At 38.8% G+C, this 19,362-nt stretch overlaps 1 protein-coding gene across 1 annotated transcript; it reads right to left on the reverse strand.

Moving 5' to 3' along the window:
• Nucleotides 1-8,528: 8,528 nt before the first annotated feature.
• Nucleotides 8,529-14,775, reverse strand: plvapa (plasmalemma vesicle associated protein a). Its single transcript, XM_031732452.2, has 7 exons — nucleotides 14,457-14,775; nucleotides 13,971-14,371; nucleotides 12,554-12,620; nucleotides 11,734-12,443; nucleotides 10,253-10,907; nucleotides 10,057-10,114; nucleotides 8,529-8,848 (listed from the first exon to the last, which is right to left on the reverse strand). The coding sequence occupies exons 1-7, from the start codon at nucleotides 14,758-14,760 to the stop codon at nucleotides 8,815-8,817; spliced, it is 2,229 nt and encodes a 742-aa protein (XP_031588312.2). The 5' UTR covers nucleotides 14,761-14,775; the 3' UTR covers nucleotides 8,529-8,814.
• Nucleotides 14,776-19,362: the final 4,587 nt, after the last annotated feature.

Genomic DNA, 19,362 nt, shown 5'->3' on the forward strand with positions numbered 1-19,362 from the left:
CAGTGCTTTTAAAATCAATATTCTTTGTGCCCTGGATAGCATTGGAGTCTTTTGTGAATTAAAAAAATAGACTAATTTGCTTTTTAAATCATCTTCTGAGGTTGCAAGCAGGAGAATGCAGCCAAGGAAGTGGTTACCATGGCTTACCAGGGGTCTAGTGGTGACAGCAGCTTCTATACAAGTCTGTATGCACGTAACACTCAGTAGTTTGCTTATTACACAGCAGTAAACTAAGAAACCTGACACTCTGACATGGTCAGGTTTCTAGTAATCCCTGAGTCATATCTCATTATTTTGGCATCTATAAAATGTGGCTCTGGACTGCGTATGGAAGTCTTTTTGTTTCACTGTATTGTTTTTTGTGTGACTTGCTGACCTAGTTACATATTCCAAATTTGCTCACTCAACTAAAAATATACCGAGCAAATGTGACTATGGTTAGACACAGCTAGCAAGTTGGTTTTACGCAGGGTCATGTATTTGGTCATAATGAAGTTGAGTTTTACACTTTTGTTCATGTACAAAACAAAAAACGAAAAACAAAACCTAAATAATGATGTCACATTTTAATTAGGTCAAGCCACACTAACCATTTCCCTGTTCGATAAAGAAATGCACATGAATATTTCCCAAGACATCAAAGCATTCATGTAAGTAAGCACAAACTCAATTCTCAAATAAAATTTTAACAAAACTGAAGAAGGAAGAAAGCGTTTATTTCTCATGAGCTCACAGGTCCACTGCTTCTGTGAACTTTCTGTTGCTCAGAACAAAATAAAAAATGTGCACGTTGGTATTTTCTGGCCACCCTCTGATGACACATTTCTGAGCATTAGAATTGGGAAGAAATATGATTTAAGTGACTTGGAATCTCTCAAAGCACAGCAAATTGAACCTTGCAGCAGATGGGCTACAGCAGCAAAAGACCGCACCATGTGTCATTCCTGTCAGTTAACAACAGGAAACTGAAGCCACAGTTGGCCCACGTTCACCAAAACTAGACAAAAGAAGATTGGACAAACGTTGGCAAGGCTGATGAGCCTGTGACATTCAGATGGTAGCATGGAAGTTGTAGCAGAGGAAGACTTTGGACGGATGAGAGCCCCAACTACAGGAATGAAAAGTTTGTTTTTGTTTGTAGTACTTGAATAAATGTGCTGACACGAAATCATTTCATTCACCCCACGCTTGGGTCACCTTTACAGTTGACTGATAATGCACACCTAAAGTCATCTCTTAAACCAAGGAATCAAATTTGGGGTGTCAAAAAACAACAGAAAAAAAGTACAGGGAAAGAAAGCAAAATGAGGGAAATGAGCCATTAACAGACTTCTTTCAAAACAAAGGTGAGCAGAGCACAACTAACAGGTTAAGAATGGTTTAGCTAAGAGCATTTGCTAAAGACAGTGAGCCAGTGCTTCTATCAGAGTTAGCCAGCACAACTTTATTAACACAGGAACATTCATTTCAGAAACAGCCAGAGACTGAAGCAGCAGCAGGTCCCTTTCTAGATTATGTGATACTAGCTGAGCGCATGTAGCAGCAGTTTAAAGTTATTTCAGTCTTTTCTATCAATAGCAGCTTCAGCTTCAGCTTATGTTGGACCAGTGAGGCCGTGATGTAAACAAGGCATTTCTGAGCAAGTGTTTCAGGCTGATGAAATAGTATTTTAAAATGACACAAAGACATTGCTTCTTAATTAATAATAATAATAAAGTATGTAGGTAGTCAGTTATATGGCGACGGATGCATTTATTTACCTTTGGTTAGTTCTTATGAAGCACCACCAGGCAGGACACAAATATGTCCGCGTGTACGCTCACAGTTTCATGTTCTGCTAAATCGTCCAGTTTTCACTAGAACAAAAAACTGCTGTATAACGTTCATGTTTGATAACATCAAAGGAACACTAACAGACGGCGGCTGTTACATCATCGCACATATTGTAAACCTAATTTGACTTTCAACACAGTGCTGTTAGACATGTACAATACTGTCATTAGAGTTTCATGGAAACAAGTAAATATGGATACTTATTTTCACTTTTTACACACAATTAGCAAGATAAGTACATTTATAATGATTCTGGTTTGCCTTGATGATCTGGTTTGACCTCTGATGTGCCTTAGTGCCAAACAGGTTGAAAACAGCATGATCCTGTAAGGTTAAGGGGCTGCAATCAGTCCTGAATGCTTCATTTTGTCTAGAAGACAGTGATAGAGGAGATCTGTTAGAGCAGCGGTCCCCAACCTTTTTTGTGCCATGGACCGGTTTATGTCCGACAATATTTCACGGACTGGCGTTTAAGGTGTCACGGATAAATACAACAAAATAAAACCAGTACTGGTACCAAAAGAAAGAAGAAGATTTCTTCATAACACACGAGAAATGGCCCAGGGAAACCGAGTTAACAATAAAAACGATAAAAACATAACGCTAAAAACCGATAAAAGCCCTGAAAACCTTGAATTTCACTCCCAAGCCTCAACTCTTATGGCCTGGTACCAAACGACCGGTCCGTGGCCCGGGGATTGGGGACCGCTGTGATAAAGGATGATGGAAGTGAAAAGAGAAAGCAAAATGAGGGTTACCCTGGGGTGATGGGAAGGATGAGGAGAGGACAGAGCATGTTAGAAAGCTAAGATTGCACTTTAAGCTTTTTTTATGCTAAGAAAATAATAAATACTTGAATATAAATGAAGAAAATAATACACACTTAAGCTGGATACTCCAAGCAAAACTCATTGAAACATAATGTAATTGTAGAAATGTGTGGATATTTCAAACTGAGCAGACATTTGGTCTTATGTGTTTTTAAAAGCAGCTCATGAATGGCTACACTACAGATTATTGTGTACAGTTATGAGCTAAATTATTTGTTTAAATAAAATCAAATCAAATCATGTAAGATATGGATAAAGAACGGAAGAGGGCCCACAAAGACTACTCATGCATATGTGCCCCTGAAGGTTTGGTCAGAATTTAACATAAACAGCACAAAAGCATGGATCTATCCTGCCTTGTGTCAGCAGTTCACGATGCTGGTGGTGTAAATGCTTGGGGGATAATTTCCTGGCACGCTTTGAGCCTGTCTTGAGGATCAGTTAAACACCACAGTTTACCAGAGTATTATTTCTGACCATGTTCAGGCCTTTATGACGGCAGTGTCCCCATCTTCTGATGGTTTCATTCAGTATGATAACGCACAGTGTCACAAATCTCAGATCATCTCAAACATGGCAACGAGTTATCTAAACTCAAACCACCCCACTGTCACCTGATCTCAATCTAACAGAGCATCTTTGGAATGTGGTTGGAACAAGAGATTTGCATCATGTATGTGCAGCCGATAAATCTGCAGCAACTGTGTGACACTATCATGTCAATATGGAGCAAAATCCTCTGAGAAAAGTTTCCAGCACCTTGTTGAACCCAAACCACAAAGAATTAAGGCAATAATAGCATAAAATAAAGGCGTAATTTATAATGTTTATGGTGAGTCAATCAACAAGCCCAGTAAATGTTCTTATTTTTTTTTGTGAAGAAAAACAATATGAAGCATTAATAATGTCATAATTAAGGTTTAAATAATAGCATATGGTGTTGTATTTAAATATGTGTGCATCGTTTTCCACGAGCAGTATAAAAGAAAGCGTTCAGCTGGATAGCGATACAACAATTAGAGCTATTTGAATCTATTATTCATTCACACCTTCTGCTGGTGTTGTCACACAAAGGCACAGCTGTTTGCCTGCCACAGTTCTCACTGTCATGTCAGCACATGGACCTGACAAATTGTCCCTCAGCTCTGAAAGAGATTTTGTGTCTGCCTTTCAGTGCGCTGTGCAACGTGAGCAGCAGTGAAAGGTTAGCACGGCTGAGCGCTGGCAGTAAGTTGAAGTTAGAGATAAAAATGGAGTACTGTTGATTATTTTCTGTTCTTGACTTTGTATGCCAGTATAGGCTACTACTTGGTAAAAAATAAACCAAACTTCGGGTTTTATAAATTGCATTAACTTCCTGCTTTGTAAACTGGTGTACCTTTCAGGCAGGTAAAAAAGAAACAATCAAAAGAAAGATAAACGGGCACTCATGACACCCTTGTGTTCTAGTATAGCAGTACACTGGCACAGACACTAGATGGAAGCAGTACACAGGTTAGCGTCATAAAGGATGTTTCTGCTGCAAAGTTAATATGTGAACCTGAAACCCTTTTATTGCATTGAAAGAAAGACACTACAGGTCTATGACACACTGAGATAAACAAACGCATAAACTGTTGTAATATTAAGCAAAAATAAGGAAGGGGCTGTCATTGTCACGGACTGAGATACAGATTTTTGTTATCAGACCAATTTTGTTATCAGCATGTTGCACCGGGGCGTAGCACTGGACCTCTGTCATAACTTTTTATGATTTAAATGGGGAACTCCAGGAGTCGCACAACCTTTGAAAAGTACCCATATGAATTTAAGATATTATCAGTGACATCTGAAAGAGAGGATTTTTCACCGAGTTCGCCATTTGTTCTTAATTATTTTCTGCTTTGCTCAAAATAAACAGATGTGATAACTTCAAGAGCTTTGTGTGATGAGTGATGTCCTCTCTAAGGTGTGTAATGTATACAGCACCTACTGTTACCCTTAGCAGACTGGATGATCAATAATCTTCTCTATATTCCCTGCTGTAGGATAGAGTTCTCAGCATGTGAGGGATAATTGATTAGATAAACAGCACCCTCTTGTAAACAGGTTTGAGTGGGCCGGCTTTTTGTTTCTTGTTTGTACAGCTTCCCTTTGTTACATATTGCAGATACACTAGCAGACAACAGTAAATGTTTCTGCTATGCAGCACTTTCTGTTGAATTATTTTGCCTCTCAACAAGAGAGTCAACAAACTGCTTCACTTTTTCACTACACATTGATATATTGTTATTTTATTATCATCAAGTCTACATTTTACTTTGATTCATTAACCAATCAAATGGAGGATAAATGGATTTTCCATTAGTCTCAGCTGCACCATGTTTAGCTTTTCCATGTTGAGCATTTTTGCAAATTGATGTTAGCTTTTACATTGACTCTTTTTTTGTCCTTTAACCTTGGTCCATATGCGGTTTGCTGCCATTTTAGGACAATTCAGACTGCAACTTGCAACGTGTTAATTTTAGTTCCAGTGCAATTCATTAATCCAAATAGATTTTGGAAAGTAATAGTTATAAGACTGTTTGATGCAAAAAAAAAAAAAAGGAGATGTCATCACAGGAGCTTCAAGTAAGTGTTGGTCTTAAAGTGGAAAGTGTCAAAGTCTGCCTGTGAATAACTGCACAAATGTGACTTTCACGGTGTTCATAAAGAACATTAGAGCAAAACTACTGTACATGTGTTTAAATTGATATGCATTCGGCAGAGAAATCAATCATTCCAGCCGAGATGTGAAGTAGTGAAACTGCTACAGTTTTGCTTCAAACATTTGGTAACGATTGATTCAGCAGTGATTTCTGCATCATATCAGTCATAATGAAATTCCATCTGTCCAGCAATTCAAGCTGAACCCAACCATGAGCTTTTCAACTGGATAAAAAAGCCAGTAAATTTAAAAAAAAAAATTCATCTATTGATACAAACTCTTCTTTCTATGCCTTAGTGCTTTGTATCGAACATCACAGAGAAACTCGGAGTTTGGTTTCTTGCCCAAGGATAGTTTTGGATGCAGACTGAAGAAACAAGGGATCAAACCATCAACCTGCCAATTAGTAGAAGAGTACAGCTATTATGACAGGCCTATGACATTAAACAAAAATACAGAACTTACAATCTGACAGCCTTAGCACTTTCATTAAATTAAGAGACACACACAGACACGTCTGTACATAATTTACTATATAAAGTTTAATGAAAGGTATTATTGTGGTCTTCGTGTTGGGGCAGTAAAATAAAGAAAAGTTGTAGGTGGAGCATTTTATTATATTGACGTCACCATTTGAACTTCATGTTTCTTCATAAAACATAAAGGTCTAGCTGTTAAAACAAAGATTATATGAAAGCAACCTGTTGTCTTTAACAACAAAACAATCTTCGCCTTTCTTCCAATAACATTTCTGCTGAAAGAAGTCAAGGTGAAGGTCAGGGTTGCTCCGAAGGATGTAAAAACAAACAGAAAAAAAAAGCCTCATATTCCCCTCTAGACTCTGCAGTGTTGATGGACAAAAAAAAGGGGTTTTGCTTCATGATGTCTTTTCCATCCTGGGCAGCCGTGTGACGGCAGCTACAGCCCAACAGACAGGAAATGCAATTAGAAGTCACAGTAAAAAAGGGGACATTAGCATGCACGGACAAAAGAGTCACAGTCCTGAAGCCCCAGGTGAGGAAGGAGGTCGTAATCATAACCACCCTTACAATTTCCTGCCTTATAGGAAGTAGAGGGAGGTGGTCCTTCAGACTGTGGCACAAATGCCTCATATTTTTGTAAGTAATGACCAGAGTTCTTAGGGTCAAGATCCCCAGTCAACAGCCAGCAGTGACTGTGTGAATGTTATCTAGTCTTAACCTGAGCATGTGCTGGATTAGCTTTTACCCAGACGTACATCTGGCCTTAATAATGACCTGCTTAAACACCCAGTGTATCATATTTGATACATGTCTTTTGTGACTTTTTGAGACAAGCAGTTAAAAAATGCCAGATGTAGCATTTAAATGTAATTATTTTTTTTAAACAAATGGTCAGATGGTTCACTAAACCTTTCCTGGCAATTATTTCATGTTTCAGGCTTTAAAAGATTTTTAAAAACCTAAACAAACAAAAAAACAGGACATGTGTGGATAGACTGCTTACACTTTATTTCAAACTGTGTCCAGTTTTGGCAAAGTGACAGAAAGCTTGAAAAAACAGTGACATGCATTGCTTACGGAAGATCCTAGACATTGACTTTATTTAATGCCACACTGGGGAAATTTACTCATTACAGCAAATTTGACAGTTTTGGACAACTTACATAAGATTTTGGCAGTTTCAAGTTCGTGCCAACAAGTGCACAAGTTAAATGTGTGGATAAAGTTGATCAACATATCCTTTGGACCTTTGTATTGTAAGCAGACACAACTCACCACAACTCCTAAACAATCAGACCTGACTTCACTAGAATACAATTTACTTGTCAATAAAGTTTAATTTAGAAAAAAAGTAACGTTACATTGTTCTTGTATGTGTCTCGAATGTAAGTATATCTCGTATGTCCTATTGTTCTGTGGTAAAGTTCACTTTATGACATGTTAACATATTTATCATACTTTATTTTTAGTTCTGTTAAAAGGAATAATATGAATACAATAACCTTCAGGGAGTTGTTCAAGCATAAATTAAATTTAAAGAATGTAAGGTGGGAAAGTTCAAACTAAGCCTGTAGCCTCGTAGTCTGTTCAGAGTCTGCCCCACCTCTTGCCCTATGACAAGCCTGAACTGGATGAGAAATTATAGAAAGTGCATAACAATTGTTGTTATTGACCACTGTGTCAGTCAGACAATGCTCAGTGGTGAACTGTGCACGTAGAATACACAAATGATGTACGGGGCAGGAAAATGAGATGACATGACAGGAAACAGACTTGTTTAGACCAGCATCATCAAGATAATTTTCCAGTAAGTAGTTTTAACACATCCTGTGTCCCATTGCATCCAATAAAGAGACTCCCAGTAGCATCCAACCATCTGACCTTTAATACCCTGATTGGCGCTCCTGCATTTCACATCCTAAATGTGGAAAACACTACTGTTAAACAAAGGATATCCTATCCCTCTCGCCCAAGCCTAAGTGCTGTATTTAATTGGCACCAATACAAATACCCTTTTGATTCTTGAATTAACAGCATGTCCCCATCCTTTCACAGTTCTTTGAACAGGATGTTTGTCTGTTCTCAAGATGTTTTTTCCCCACTGGACCATGTTGGCTCCACACTGAAGCTGTTGGGGTCCAAATAAAATGGACCTTTGTATGAAACTAATCCAAGACCAGTAGCTTTGTTTATATTTTTGTCTGTATTAAAGCTGCTGTATTAATATTCAGGCTGTGATCGGAGAAAGAAGATAAAATCTGATTGCTATGTCTAAGGTTGTTTAAGGTGTGGTCAGACCACTCATCATGTAGCAATTGCTCCGTCTTTTCCCACCTGTTTTTTTTTTCAATGAGAGGTATTTTAAGATCTTATTTAGATTATGGATATCCGTGTTCTCTGCCGTAAGGAGGTTACGCACTGTTTTTAAGTGCTTGTCAAGAAATTCCTACCATTTTTCTCTGCCTCCATACTAACAAGTTGGCAGGTAAACATAAACATGTTGGAAGGATTAAACCGTGTTGCCAATAAGCTGTCACAGGAGGGGCTTGGGAGTCATCTGCAGACAATTAGTTACACAATAGGTGACGCACACAGAAACAAACAGTTCTTTCCGGATCTGAATGGGATAATATTTTAAATAGCTTTGTTTATAAAGAACAAGACAAGGAGACAGAGAAATGGAGACCAGAGGCACAGTTTACATACTTAGGCTTAAACAAAACCTTTATTTTTATCTTTGTATTTACAGTGTAAAAATACTATATACTAAATACTACATGCCATTATTCATACACGCATGACAAAGCTTCACATTTTAAATGTAAAAGTGCAAGTTATTGGAATGGATTTCATACATGCATACTGAAACATTACCTGTCGGAAGCAGAGCGTGTTATACAGTACTTTTATGTATAGACAATATGAGAACTCAATATGAGAAGCCATGTGTAACAGATAACAACAGATTATAAAAATGATACGGTTAACCCAGTATTCTGGAGATTTCTTGTTTCTCCCTGTTGAAAGAAAGAAAGAAAGACAAAAATTTGGTATTGTATATAAAGTGGAAGTGCATCAAACCTGCAACATGTTGTTAAAGGATAACTTTAGTGATAATCTGTGTTATACACAAGGGTCTTCTAGAAAATTTTGATATAACCTATTTAGAAATAACATATAAACCTACTTTAAAACATTTATGTATTTAATTTTTTATTTTATGTATTTAATATTATTTTTCGTAAGGTGTTCCATCGCACATTGTGTTACCTAAAAAAAATGGTTTGTCTAAAAAGGCCAATTAATCACGTTAGCAGAGGCTGAAATCTGCCATGCTGATTAAAGAAGCAGCACATTTGCTTAAAAAGTGCATGACGTACGTGATGATGCCTCATTCACGTACGTGAGCAAATGCATTGCTTCTTCAATTTTATTTGGTGCACAAATAACCCACAAGTGTTTCTAGTTTGAGTGACTTGCAGGTCTTCAGCTGGCAACTTAATTTAGTAAGAGCTAGACTGCAGGTTTGTGAAGAGAGTATTATACCCTGTTGTATGTCTTTAAGAGTCTATAATCAAACCCAAAAGGCTGACATTCAAAGTCAAAGTCGTTGCTTCTTTAATCAGCACCCTTTTCAGAATTAAGTAAAACATAAGTGATGGCTGATGTTGATTTTAACTTATTTTTAAATAATCCTGCATTAATTATGGTCATTTACAACATTTAATGTCATATTTTATTGCCCTGTGCCTTTCTTTAAGAACCTGCACGTTTCTTTCTGATGCCAACCTTTTGAACATTAGTATAATAACAATACTAGTACATGCCCATTCTACAGTATTATTTGGCCTGGTTGTGCTGTTGACCGTGAAAGGAAAATGATGCAATGCTTTTATAAGGTTTGTAAATGCATAAAAAGGGTCATTTTAACCTATTTTTCTACAAGGTTGCTAGGCAACATGATGATGCAATAATATACCATGTGCCATTCAGCTTTTGTGGATGCAGACGCAGATAGATAGGTGGAGAAATGCTTAAATGAGGTCATTTTAGCCTGTTGCTAGGCGTTCGCTTAGCAACATAGGTAAGAACCTTCAAGGGCTCAAGATGAACCCATGTGCCATCTTGGTTGCTCACCTCCTGATCATGTAGGAGGAATCAGCAATCAGCAACTTACAATACTTGCAAGAAATTATAATCCTCAGAGAATAAATACAATACTTACTGTGGGCCAGGCGGGTTGATCAGGCGTTGTAGATTTTGTATGTGCTGAGCAATGTTGCCTATTTGTTAAACATAAGAAAATAGGGGTTTATCATTACCTCGCCATGAGTTATTAATCATATAGATTTAGATGTTTGACAATGAGAATAATAAATAAGAGTAAAACAAATGTATTTATTTATGCTTAAAGGGTATACCTGTCATTCCATTGGGTTTTCCTGCACCAAATGGCGATCCAGCTCCAGTACTGGTACCACTTGATGTTCCTCTCCCTGGTACACTTGGTGTCTTACTTTGACCTGAGTTACTGCTCCCAAACCAAGGAAAGGTAGTTTTACTTGTTGATGATGATGATGATGATGATGATGAGGAGGAGGAGGAGGAGGAGGAGGAGGAAGAGGAGGAGGATGAACCTAATCCAAAGCCAGAGCTTCTTGTATTTGATGTTTGCTTATTCGAGGAAAACGGATTTGAGCTAAGGTTAGGAGTCAACACTGATGACCCAGAGGAAGACCCGATGGATGAAGACCCTCTCCCACTCAGTAATGGGTTATTTGAGCCTATTCCACCTGAGCTAAGATTTGGATTGTTGATTCCTGACCCAGGAGAGCTGACTCTTGACCCAGTGGACAAGGGTGTATTTGAGGAGGTTGCTCCAGTTGCACCCAGTAGAGTTGATGCAGGTTTATTGAATGATCCAAGTGAGCTAGAACCTTGGCCTAACAGTCCAGTTGACCCTGTCTTACCCTGCTGACCGAAACTGGTAGAGCTTGGAGAGTAAGAACTAGCCCAGCGATTCTGTACTGGTATGCCTGGCTGATGGCCCAGGGCTCCAGTAACTCCAAACCCTGTCTGAAAAATCAAAAATGTTCAGTTTTAACATGAGAGAAAATAGAGCCTTCAATTTTCATTTATGTATAACACAACAAAACATGTGAATCAAGAGAAAATATCAAAACAATGAAATCATGTTCTGCTTTAAGAAAAAACTTTTCCTCAGTAATCACAAAACTGCACTAAGCTTCACATCTAGGTTCGAAATTTCTCCTCAGACAATAGCAGACACTCAACACGAAAGGCAGAAACATTTGCCTGCTTTCACCTCTTTGCCCTCTAGTTTTTTACTGGCAGACAATACCCCGCTGCCCCCTCATCTTCTGCACTTGCTGGAGTTGAGGCTGGATCATTTCCAACAACCAGTCATGCTGCTTTGATCTCATCCACCTTATATAACACCTCATTATCTCAAAGAGGTGAAGCATGGGCTTTTTTCTATGTTACCATTCCTGCACTTGCTCTGTACTGCAGAGGCTGTCATTAACAGCAGTGCTAACGTTTTTGCACAAAATCAGCTAGTTGTTGTATCAACAAATGCAGATCATTGCACTTATCAATAGTTTTATAGGAAAATCTACAACAAAATATACAGACAAATTGTATGGGATCACTTTTCATAATAGCATGAAACTCTGTCTGCAGTTGTCATTGAGTTCCCCTGAGAAAAGCTTTGGAAGGATGAAGGACTCAGTTGAAAATTAAATTAGGTCTTTGATGACTAAGTGGGTTTTTTTTCCTGAAATATCCAAGTTTTTATATAACATCTGGATTAAGAGCACAAAAGAGCGCAAAAAGCGGGGCTTATGTAGCATATCAATCAGTCTCGGGTGTTCGTTCTTACCCTGGACTTGTTGAGAATTTCGATTTGCTGCATAAGGCTCTCAATCGCTTTAGCGTTATAATTGACGGTGCTTTCTAAGACCTCTTTCTCTCCGCTTAGCTTCTTCTTTTCCTTCAGGAGTCTCTCCTGGTCCAGATCGTGCTTCTGCTGAAGTTTGTCTAGGTTCTGTTTGTGTTGCTCAACCATGCCTGCGTGCTCCTGCCTGCACGAGCGGTAGTCTTCAGAGAATCGCCAGTTTTCAGCCTTCAAGCGGATGTTCTCATTCTGAATGCCTGCCACATGATTTCCCACGGTGTCCATGTAACGCTGGAGCTTGTCTTCGACCTCTCTGGACAGGTTGGTGCAGTTGGAGCGGATCTGTTCCAGGTGTTCCCTCTGTTTTGGACAGGTGAGCTGGAAGGCAATGTGTGCAGGGAAGAGCGAATCGATCTTGTGCAGAAAAGCCCTGGAAACATTGTAGACCGAACCCAAGGACTGGGAAAACTCATCTTTGGATGTTTTCTCGTAGATCTGTATCTGCTTTTCTTTTGTGGCGATATCCCTCCTCAGCTTTATGGTCTCCAAGTTGAGGTTGTCCCTTTCTTTGGCAATCTCCTCCATTTCCATCTTCATGGCTTGCACTGACTGGGTGAAGTTGGAATTCACAAGCTGAAACCTAGCTTTCAGTTGTTCGACCATCGCCCCACAGTTACAAGTATTAAGATTTGTAGCTTTAAACAAAAAATAGAAAAGAACAACAATATACAAAGTTAGTCACAGCTGCATGAAATTCATTAATGTATTTATTTTGGGGCTTGCACTGGAGACATATCATATTTACCACTTGGCATGGGGCATGGGGACGATCGTAAGAGTCTGCATGAGAGCAGGTCAGTATTGAACTGTAGCTGTTGACATTAATACAAACAAAAAAACAGAGTGTTAGGGATTTGTTATAAAACAGAGTGAAAAAACACATTTTTAAAACTTCAGGTTTGCCAGTCGCAAGAAATATTATGCCATTTGAGCTAAAGTTCTATGGATCTATGATCATTTTGATTCATCTCCAGTTTTGGTGGTGTGAAGCTCAGCGGTCTCTGCCAACTTCTATACAGCAGGAATGGACACATTCCCTTTGTGGACAATTTTATGTCCTTGCGTAACTTCTTGGAGCTTTTTTTAACCAGGACCATCTTCACCCTGAACCACTGGGGTTCATATATTTTATCTACAAACATTTAACTAACCCTCAGCATGGCCCATAAAAAATCCCACTCAAATACAGGTACAACTATCATAGACTTTCACCTTTTAACATGTACAACCACCTTGGGTAAATGCCTCACTGCCATTACTATTTTGATATCTTCAGATTTCTTGCATCCTAATGCCAGCAAAATTGAGGTTCTGGTGTTTGGACCTGACAGCTTCTCTGAGGAGGTCAGTCATTATGTCGTGCCCCCCCCGTCCAGATTATTGTAAATCACTGCATGTACACCTCTGTGTCCTCCTTAGCCTATCTCCAACTGGTGCAAACAAAAAACTCGCCAGTAAATATTACATTTAATCTTGCTGCCATTCACTGAGAAATTCAGAATTCATTTTCAAATGTCATTAATATGTAGAGCTCTGATTTGACCATGAGAAGATATGTACAGCTTGGCCGTAAAGAGATGGAAATGGTCAGCAATACTTAGGTAAGCTGGGGCATTTAAACAAAGCTCAGCTGGTACAAAGCCAGCCTCCTGCCTCTACAGCAGATCGGCTTAGACCTTATTCCATCAGCTGGACTCTCCAGTCATCGGCAAGTCTAAAGGTGTTCACGCTTTTGGAAGTTGTGGCTCCTAAACTCTGGAACAGCCATACTCAGCCTGGCTGAATATGTGGTTTGCTTGATGAATGATGAAAGCTCATTTTTATAGCTTTTCTTTGTTCTTGTTTTTCTGATGTGTGTGTGTAAGCATGCATGCAGGAGTGAATGTAAGACCGTATATTTGACAGTTTGTATGTTTGAACCTGTAGATTTATCGTTAATGTGCAGTTCATCCAAACTGTGAAGCACAAATGAAATATTATTAATTATATTATTATTTTGCATCAACTTGGCTAAAACATTGCAGGTGTATTGATTATCTTTTCCTATCATCTGTAATTTTACTTATTAAAAAGATGAAAGCTTCATTAATTAAATTAGATAACACATAAGAAGGTAGACATAGAAGAAAGATATAGGTATTGTAAAAAGCTCAGTTCCTCACCAGCTTCTGTTCGCATTCGTGGAAATACAGAATTGACATATTGGTGTACTGACGCAGTAATGCCAGGTCAGAGTCCATCCGAGCCTTCGCAGTCAGGGTGACATTGAGGAAATTGGTCAAGTTTGTCCTCTGCTTCTTGAGAGCCACATTCTCCAAGGATAGCTGACTGAAGCGCTCCTCCAGGTCCTGGGTGCGTTCTTGGCATGCAGAGTCCTGCGTCTTACCATAGACAAGAAAGAGCACGAGGCTAACTATGATAAGAGACTGAATGAGCGAGGAGAAGAAGAAGACGATGCGCATGTAGTAGCCGCAACTCTTGCTGCTGGAGCGGTACTGCATCGTTTTTTTAGCCTGTGGGCTGTGCTTGGAGACCTGGGAATAGCCGCTGCTGTACATGGGTGCTGTAAAGCAGAGTAAAAAATCAAACAAAAAACAAAAACAAAACAAAACGAAGGGCTTAAAGCGAGTCCAAAATCTGAGAGTTACCAGGAGACAGATGATAATGCTGAATTATTTCAGGCTGTCCGGCTGATTTCACACCCCATTTCTTGTAAAGTCTTCCAGTGAAGCCCAATAATGCTGCAGATCCTGACCAGACGTTTCCTCTTTGCAGTTGTGCTACAAGAGAATAGAAACGATTGTGTACTGGGTGTAAACTTGGGGAAGGGTTTATAAACACCTTTGACCACACATTTCCTATAATGGGAATGGTCCTGTTCCCGGTCTCCTCCCTCCGTTGGCCGTCCACACCTATGCAGAGTTTATCAAACACACGATGACCCCTCTGCATGCTTTATGAGCCAAATGTTTTCTTGGGAAAAAATTAATAAATTCTTTTACTGTAATTTGCGAAATGCACCTCATTGCAATTGGTTGAGTCAGAATTTAAGACCTGCTGAAAAAACCCCAAATACCCAGGGCTCCAAGGACCTCACTGGACTGACTGCGTGGAGCTTCCCTGTAAATCTGCCAAATCCATCTTTCATGGGATCATAAACAGTGATTTCCATCACGCAGCTGACAAGGAGGACAATGGCTCCTGATGCTCCTCTAAGAGTCTTACTCAGTGGCTCTTTGATGCTTCGAGTCTCAGTCCAACACAATGACGTCAGCACACTTCCCTCTGTCATAACACAAACATGCACTACGGCACACACAGGCGATTTAAAATGAAATGTAAGAGTGAGAATCCCAACTTTTGTCCTGGACGCTATTGTTGACATGTCAGGCTTCATCTTGACAGGAAGTGGCACACTGCAGAGGAACTGCTGATGTCCAAAGCTGCCAAGAATCTACAGAAAAGACTCAACAAACACAGGATACAGATTACACAAATAATAAGGGTGTTTTAATTGAGGTTGAAGTGGTTTGTTTGTTTTAAAATATCTAGATCAGGGGTGGGCAATCTCAGCCCACGAGGGCTGGTGTCCCTGCAGGTTTTAGATCTCACCTTGGGTCAACACACCTGAATCACATGATTAGTTCGTTACCAGGCCTCTGGAGAACTTCAGGACATGTTGAGGAGCTAATTTAGCCATTTAAATCAGCTGTGTTGGTTCGAGGACACATCTAAAACCTACAGGGACACCGGCCCTCGTGGACTGAGATTGCCCACCCCTGATCTAGATAGTGGGTCCAGTTTCCATTGTATTTTTATTTTTGGAATCATGGTGATGCCGACCTGGTCGAGCAGCACAGAGAGCTATGTTTTATGTGCCTCACTGACTTCCAGTGTACGCTAAACACGTGAAGCCCGAACTGCAGGCATCACATGCATTTGTCCAGCAAGCTGGAGTGAAGTCGGACTCCAGTGGTGATGGTGATGAGCCACGAAAATGTGGTTCAACACCATTCTTTGCCTTTGAACATGAGAAAATCTCCCTACATGTGAATTTCAGGTTCCTTTGTGACATAAATAACAGGAAGGGCTCATAGGGTCCAGTTTTGTGTGATTTCTTTGCTTTGGGTGCGTCTTTCACAGCAGGACTCCCATCACAAAGACTGTAAATCAAATATCAAGTGTTTGAGCTGACCGTTAACAGTCAAGGAAATGTTTCTTGTAGATAATGTCATATTTATAAGACAGACACATGGCTATCAATCTTCTCACATCACACTCCACAAGACAAATTTCCCAGTCACCAAATTTTTTCTTTTCCAAATTTAACCTAGATTGTGACACTCACACTGACCCAAAGACCATTTCATCTGCAACTTCTGCACACAAATTTCTTGTCTCAGTTAGGCCAGCAGGCCAGATTCTTTCATTTGTTCCAGCGACGCAGCACAAACTCAGAGGTGATGGAGCTTTCGCAGTTATGGCTCCAAACTTGTGGAATGATTAGCCATTGCATGTCAGGCAGGATCCTTCACTTGCTGTTTTAAATCTCTTTTAAAAGCACACTTTTACTTCCTGACCTTCAACCCAGTGTGAGAGTTTAAGTTACTTTTTATGCGCCCATTTGTTGTTTAACTTCTATAAGTCTTTCTTTGGATCTGTATCTTTCACCCCTGACCTGTATTTGTCTTTTACATTTGCTGTTATTGTGCAGCACTTTGATCAGCCCTGTTTGTTATTTTTAAAGGTGCTTTATCAATAAAGTGTTATGATGAAATTATCCCATCATGGGTAAGAATTTTCACTAATTCCCAAATAGAGGGACTGAGCAGCTCCTTCAGCAGGAGAGAGTTAACACCCCTGTGTAGGATGAAGGGTTATCACAGGTCCTGTGCTGTACAACACACACAGGGTAAATACCTGCTATAAATACAGGTCTATATATATTATTATTCCCACTGCACTTTATGTACAAATATTAAAGAATAGACTCTGTGACATGTCTTTTAGTGTAGTTTAATTTATGGTACAATTTATAAAAAAGTACAAATTAATCTTGTATTTTACTGATTTTTAACATTTTCAGTTGTAACTTATTTGTTTTTTAATGGTATTTTTAATGTTTTCTAATATATCTCTATTTCACCTTTACCTTGTGACTCTTGTGCTGTGGTAACAAGTGAATTTCCCCCAGTGTGCATTTGATAAAGTCCTTATCTATCTGAGAGATTTTACGCCATTAATATTGGTCATTTAAAAAAAGAAGTATTTTAATTTTATTGTCTAGTTTGTTCAGAACATGGTAGACATTTGGATCTTTATGCAGTTGTAACAATAACAACAACCAAGGAAAACTTTTTTTGACATAACTGATCTTTTTTTTAAATTATTATTAGTCTTTTATTTATCCAGGTAAAAAATCTCATTGAGATTAAAAATCTCATTTCCTCATTTTCCAAGAGAGACCTGGCATCTGAACATAACAGTTATATTTCACTTGACTGCATCATTTAAAAAAAAAAAAAGTAAAGTCATGATTAACGATGATTTTATGAGGCCGCTTAAGCTTTTTTTGCTAGAAAATGCAGACGTTACTGCAAAAACAGTTTATTTAAACCAAATTCTGTTTATTTCTCAGCCTCAAAACTGTCATCAACAGCTGCCCATGTGAGTGTGAAACAGCCGCAATTTCTAGCACCTCATGTGGGAACAAGCCAAATGTGTACTCCTCCCACACAGCACCAGCTAATGTAGGTGTGCAGCATCTGCTCCTGCAGCTGAGGTTAAGCACTTTTAACAGAAACACGGAGCTTGAAATGTTTGTGCCAGGCGCTGAGATTACACTTCAGGCTCGTGGCGGGCAGAAAATATTTCCCTTCAACAGGATTTGTTAGTTATTTTATTGAAAAATAAAAATATCAAAATTCAGCCAGACACTGTAAAAAAAGCTGCACGCTGTCATTCACCAGCGGTTTTCCTTTCAAACTAATTGGGGAGGAGGAGGGTGTTTGTAGAGACCAAAGAGAAGGTATTGCATTGTGCTTTTTATTTTCCTTGAAACCTGAAGACCTCCATTATGCTCGTGTTTCTTGAAACTGGAGAGGGCATACACCCACACAAAATCCACTGAGGGCTGCTTGCGTGTTCGCTTAAAATGCAGAATTACTGCTTCTGCAAATGAGCAACAAAACATTTGGAAGTGGTTAAAGTAAACCTTGGTGCTACAATATGAGCACATATAAATAATTCTCATATATATATATATATAAAGAAAACATTCTTTAGATCTTATGAATGATGAAAGTTTAGTTTTAGTGTGGGTGAAATATTACACAGTTTACTTTTATAGTTTCCTACATATTTTTAAAACATATCAAATTTGTCACCACAAGAAATCAGTTCATGGATTAAACAGTAACATTAATCACAGGCCTCTACAGTGTACAACGTACCAAAACTGACAGATTTCTAATACATTTACCTGCAGCAGGTTGGTAATCAGTAATGACACATTTTAAGTGATAATCATTTAAGTAATGTCTGTCCTGATGGCACAGCAAGAAGACAGTCACATACAGTAATCGTCATGGGACACACTGCCACTCAGAGGAAAATAAACACTACTACAGCTACGGAGCTACTTAGAAATGTAGTGGCTGAATGCATGTGTGTGTAGCAGCTCCAAGCATCAGGAAAGTTGTTTTAAGCTTTACCTGGATTATTATACTCCTCTAGGGAATGTGCATGAATGAAAAATATGCACCTACAGAATTATTTTCTTGGCTATAATTGGAGTGCCACTGGAAAACTTTGAGAATGTTGTTCTGTTCAGACAGGACTACTGATATTTTTGTTTTTGTGGCACAACTTGTCATATTTGCTCAATATAGCCTAACATTTTGATGAAAATTTCATGTTTTTTTTTAATTTTCTGACTATTTTAAAAGTATTCTGCATGTTTCCTTTAGCATTTTTGTGACGTGCAACAATATATCATCCTGAAATTGACACTAGTGAAATTTTTAAATCAATGTGTGCTCTAATATGGGATTTTACAGGATGGCTTGATTTATTTATTTATTTTTTTATATTTACTTTGCCCAAACTCAGATATTCTTTTGTGTATTCCAGATTACAGGTCCTGAGTCATTTTTATGGTATGAAAGGCCAATAAAAATTTCTAGCTTTTACCTTTAACAGGTTTTGAGATATTCATGTTCAAATATTGCTGCAGATGTTAACGTGCAAACAAAAAAAAACATTCTGGAAGTGGGCAGACTGGCTGCTTTTAAAAAGATGTAAGTAGTAATATACCTGTACTTTTTTTGCACCCCCCGCCCCACCCCACTTCCCCTTTCCCCCTCACCACTTCCCTGTGCGTCCATGTGAGTGCGCGTACGCGTGCGTGACCCTCTGTAGTTGGTGGCTTTGCTCGTGCATGTGAGTTCAGGGGTCATATGAGTTCACAAGTGTTTAATAGCGTTTTATTTAATGAAACCATTATGTGTTTTAATTAAACTCTTTTTAAAGGATTGTATAGGTCTCAGAGCTCTG

The sequence above is a fragment of the Oreochromis aureus genome, linkage group 18, assembly GCF_013358895.1.
Source record: "Oreochromis aureus strain Israel breed Guangdong linkage group 18, ZZ_aureus, whole genome shotgun sequence".
Taxonomy (NCBI): Eukaryota; Metazoa; Chordata; class Actinopteri; order Cichliformes; family Cichlidae; genus Oreochromis; species Oreochromis aureus.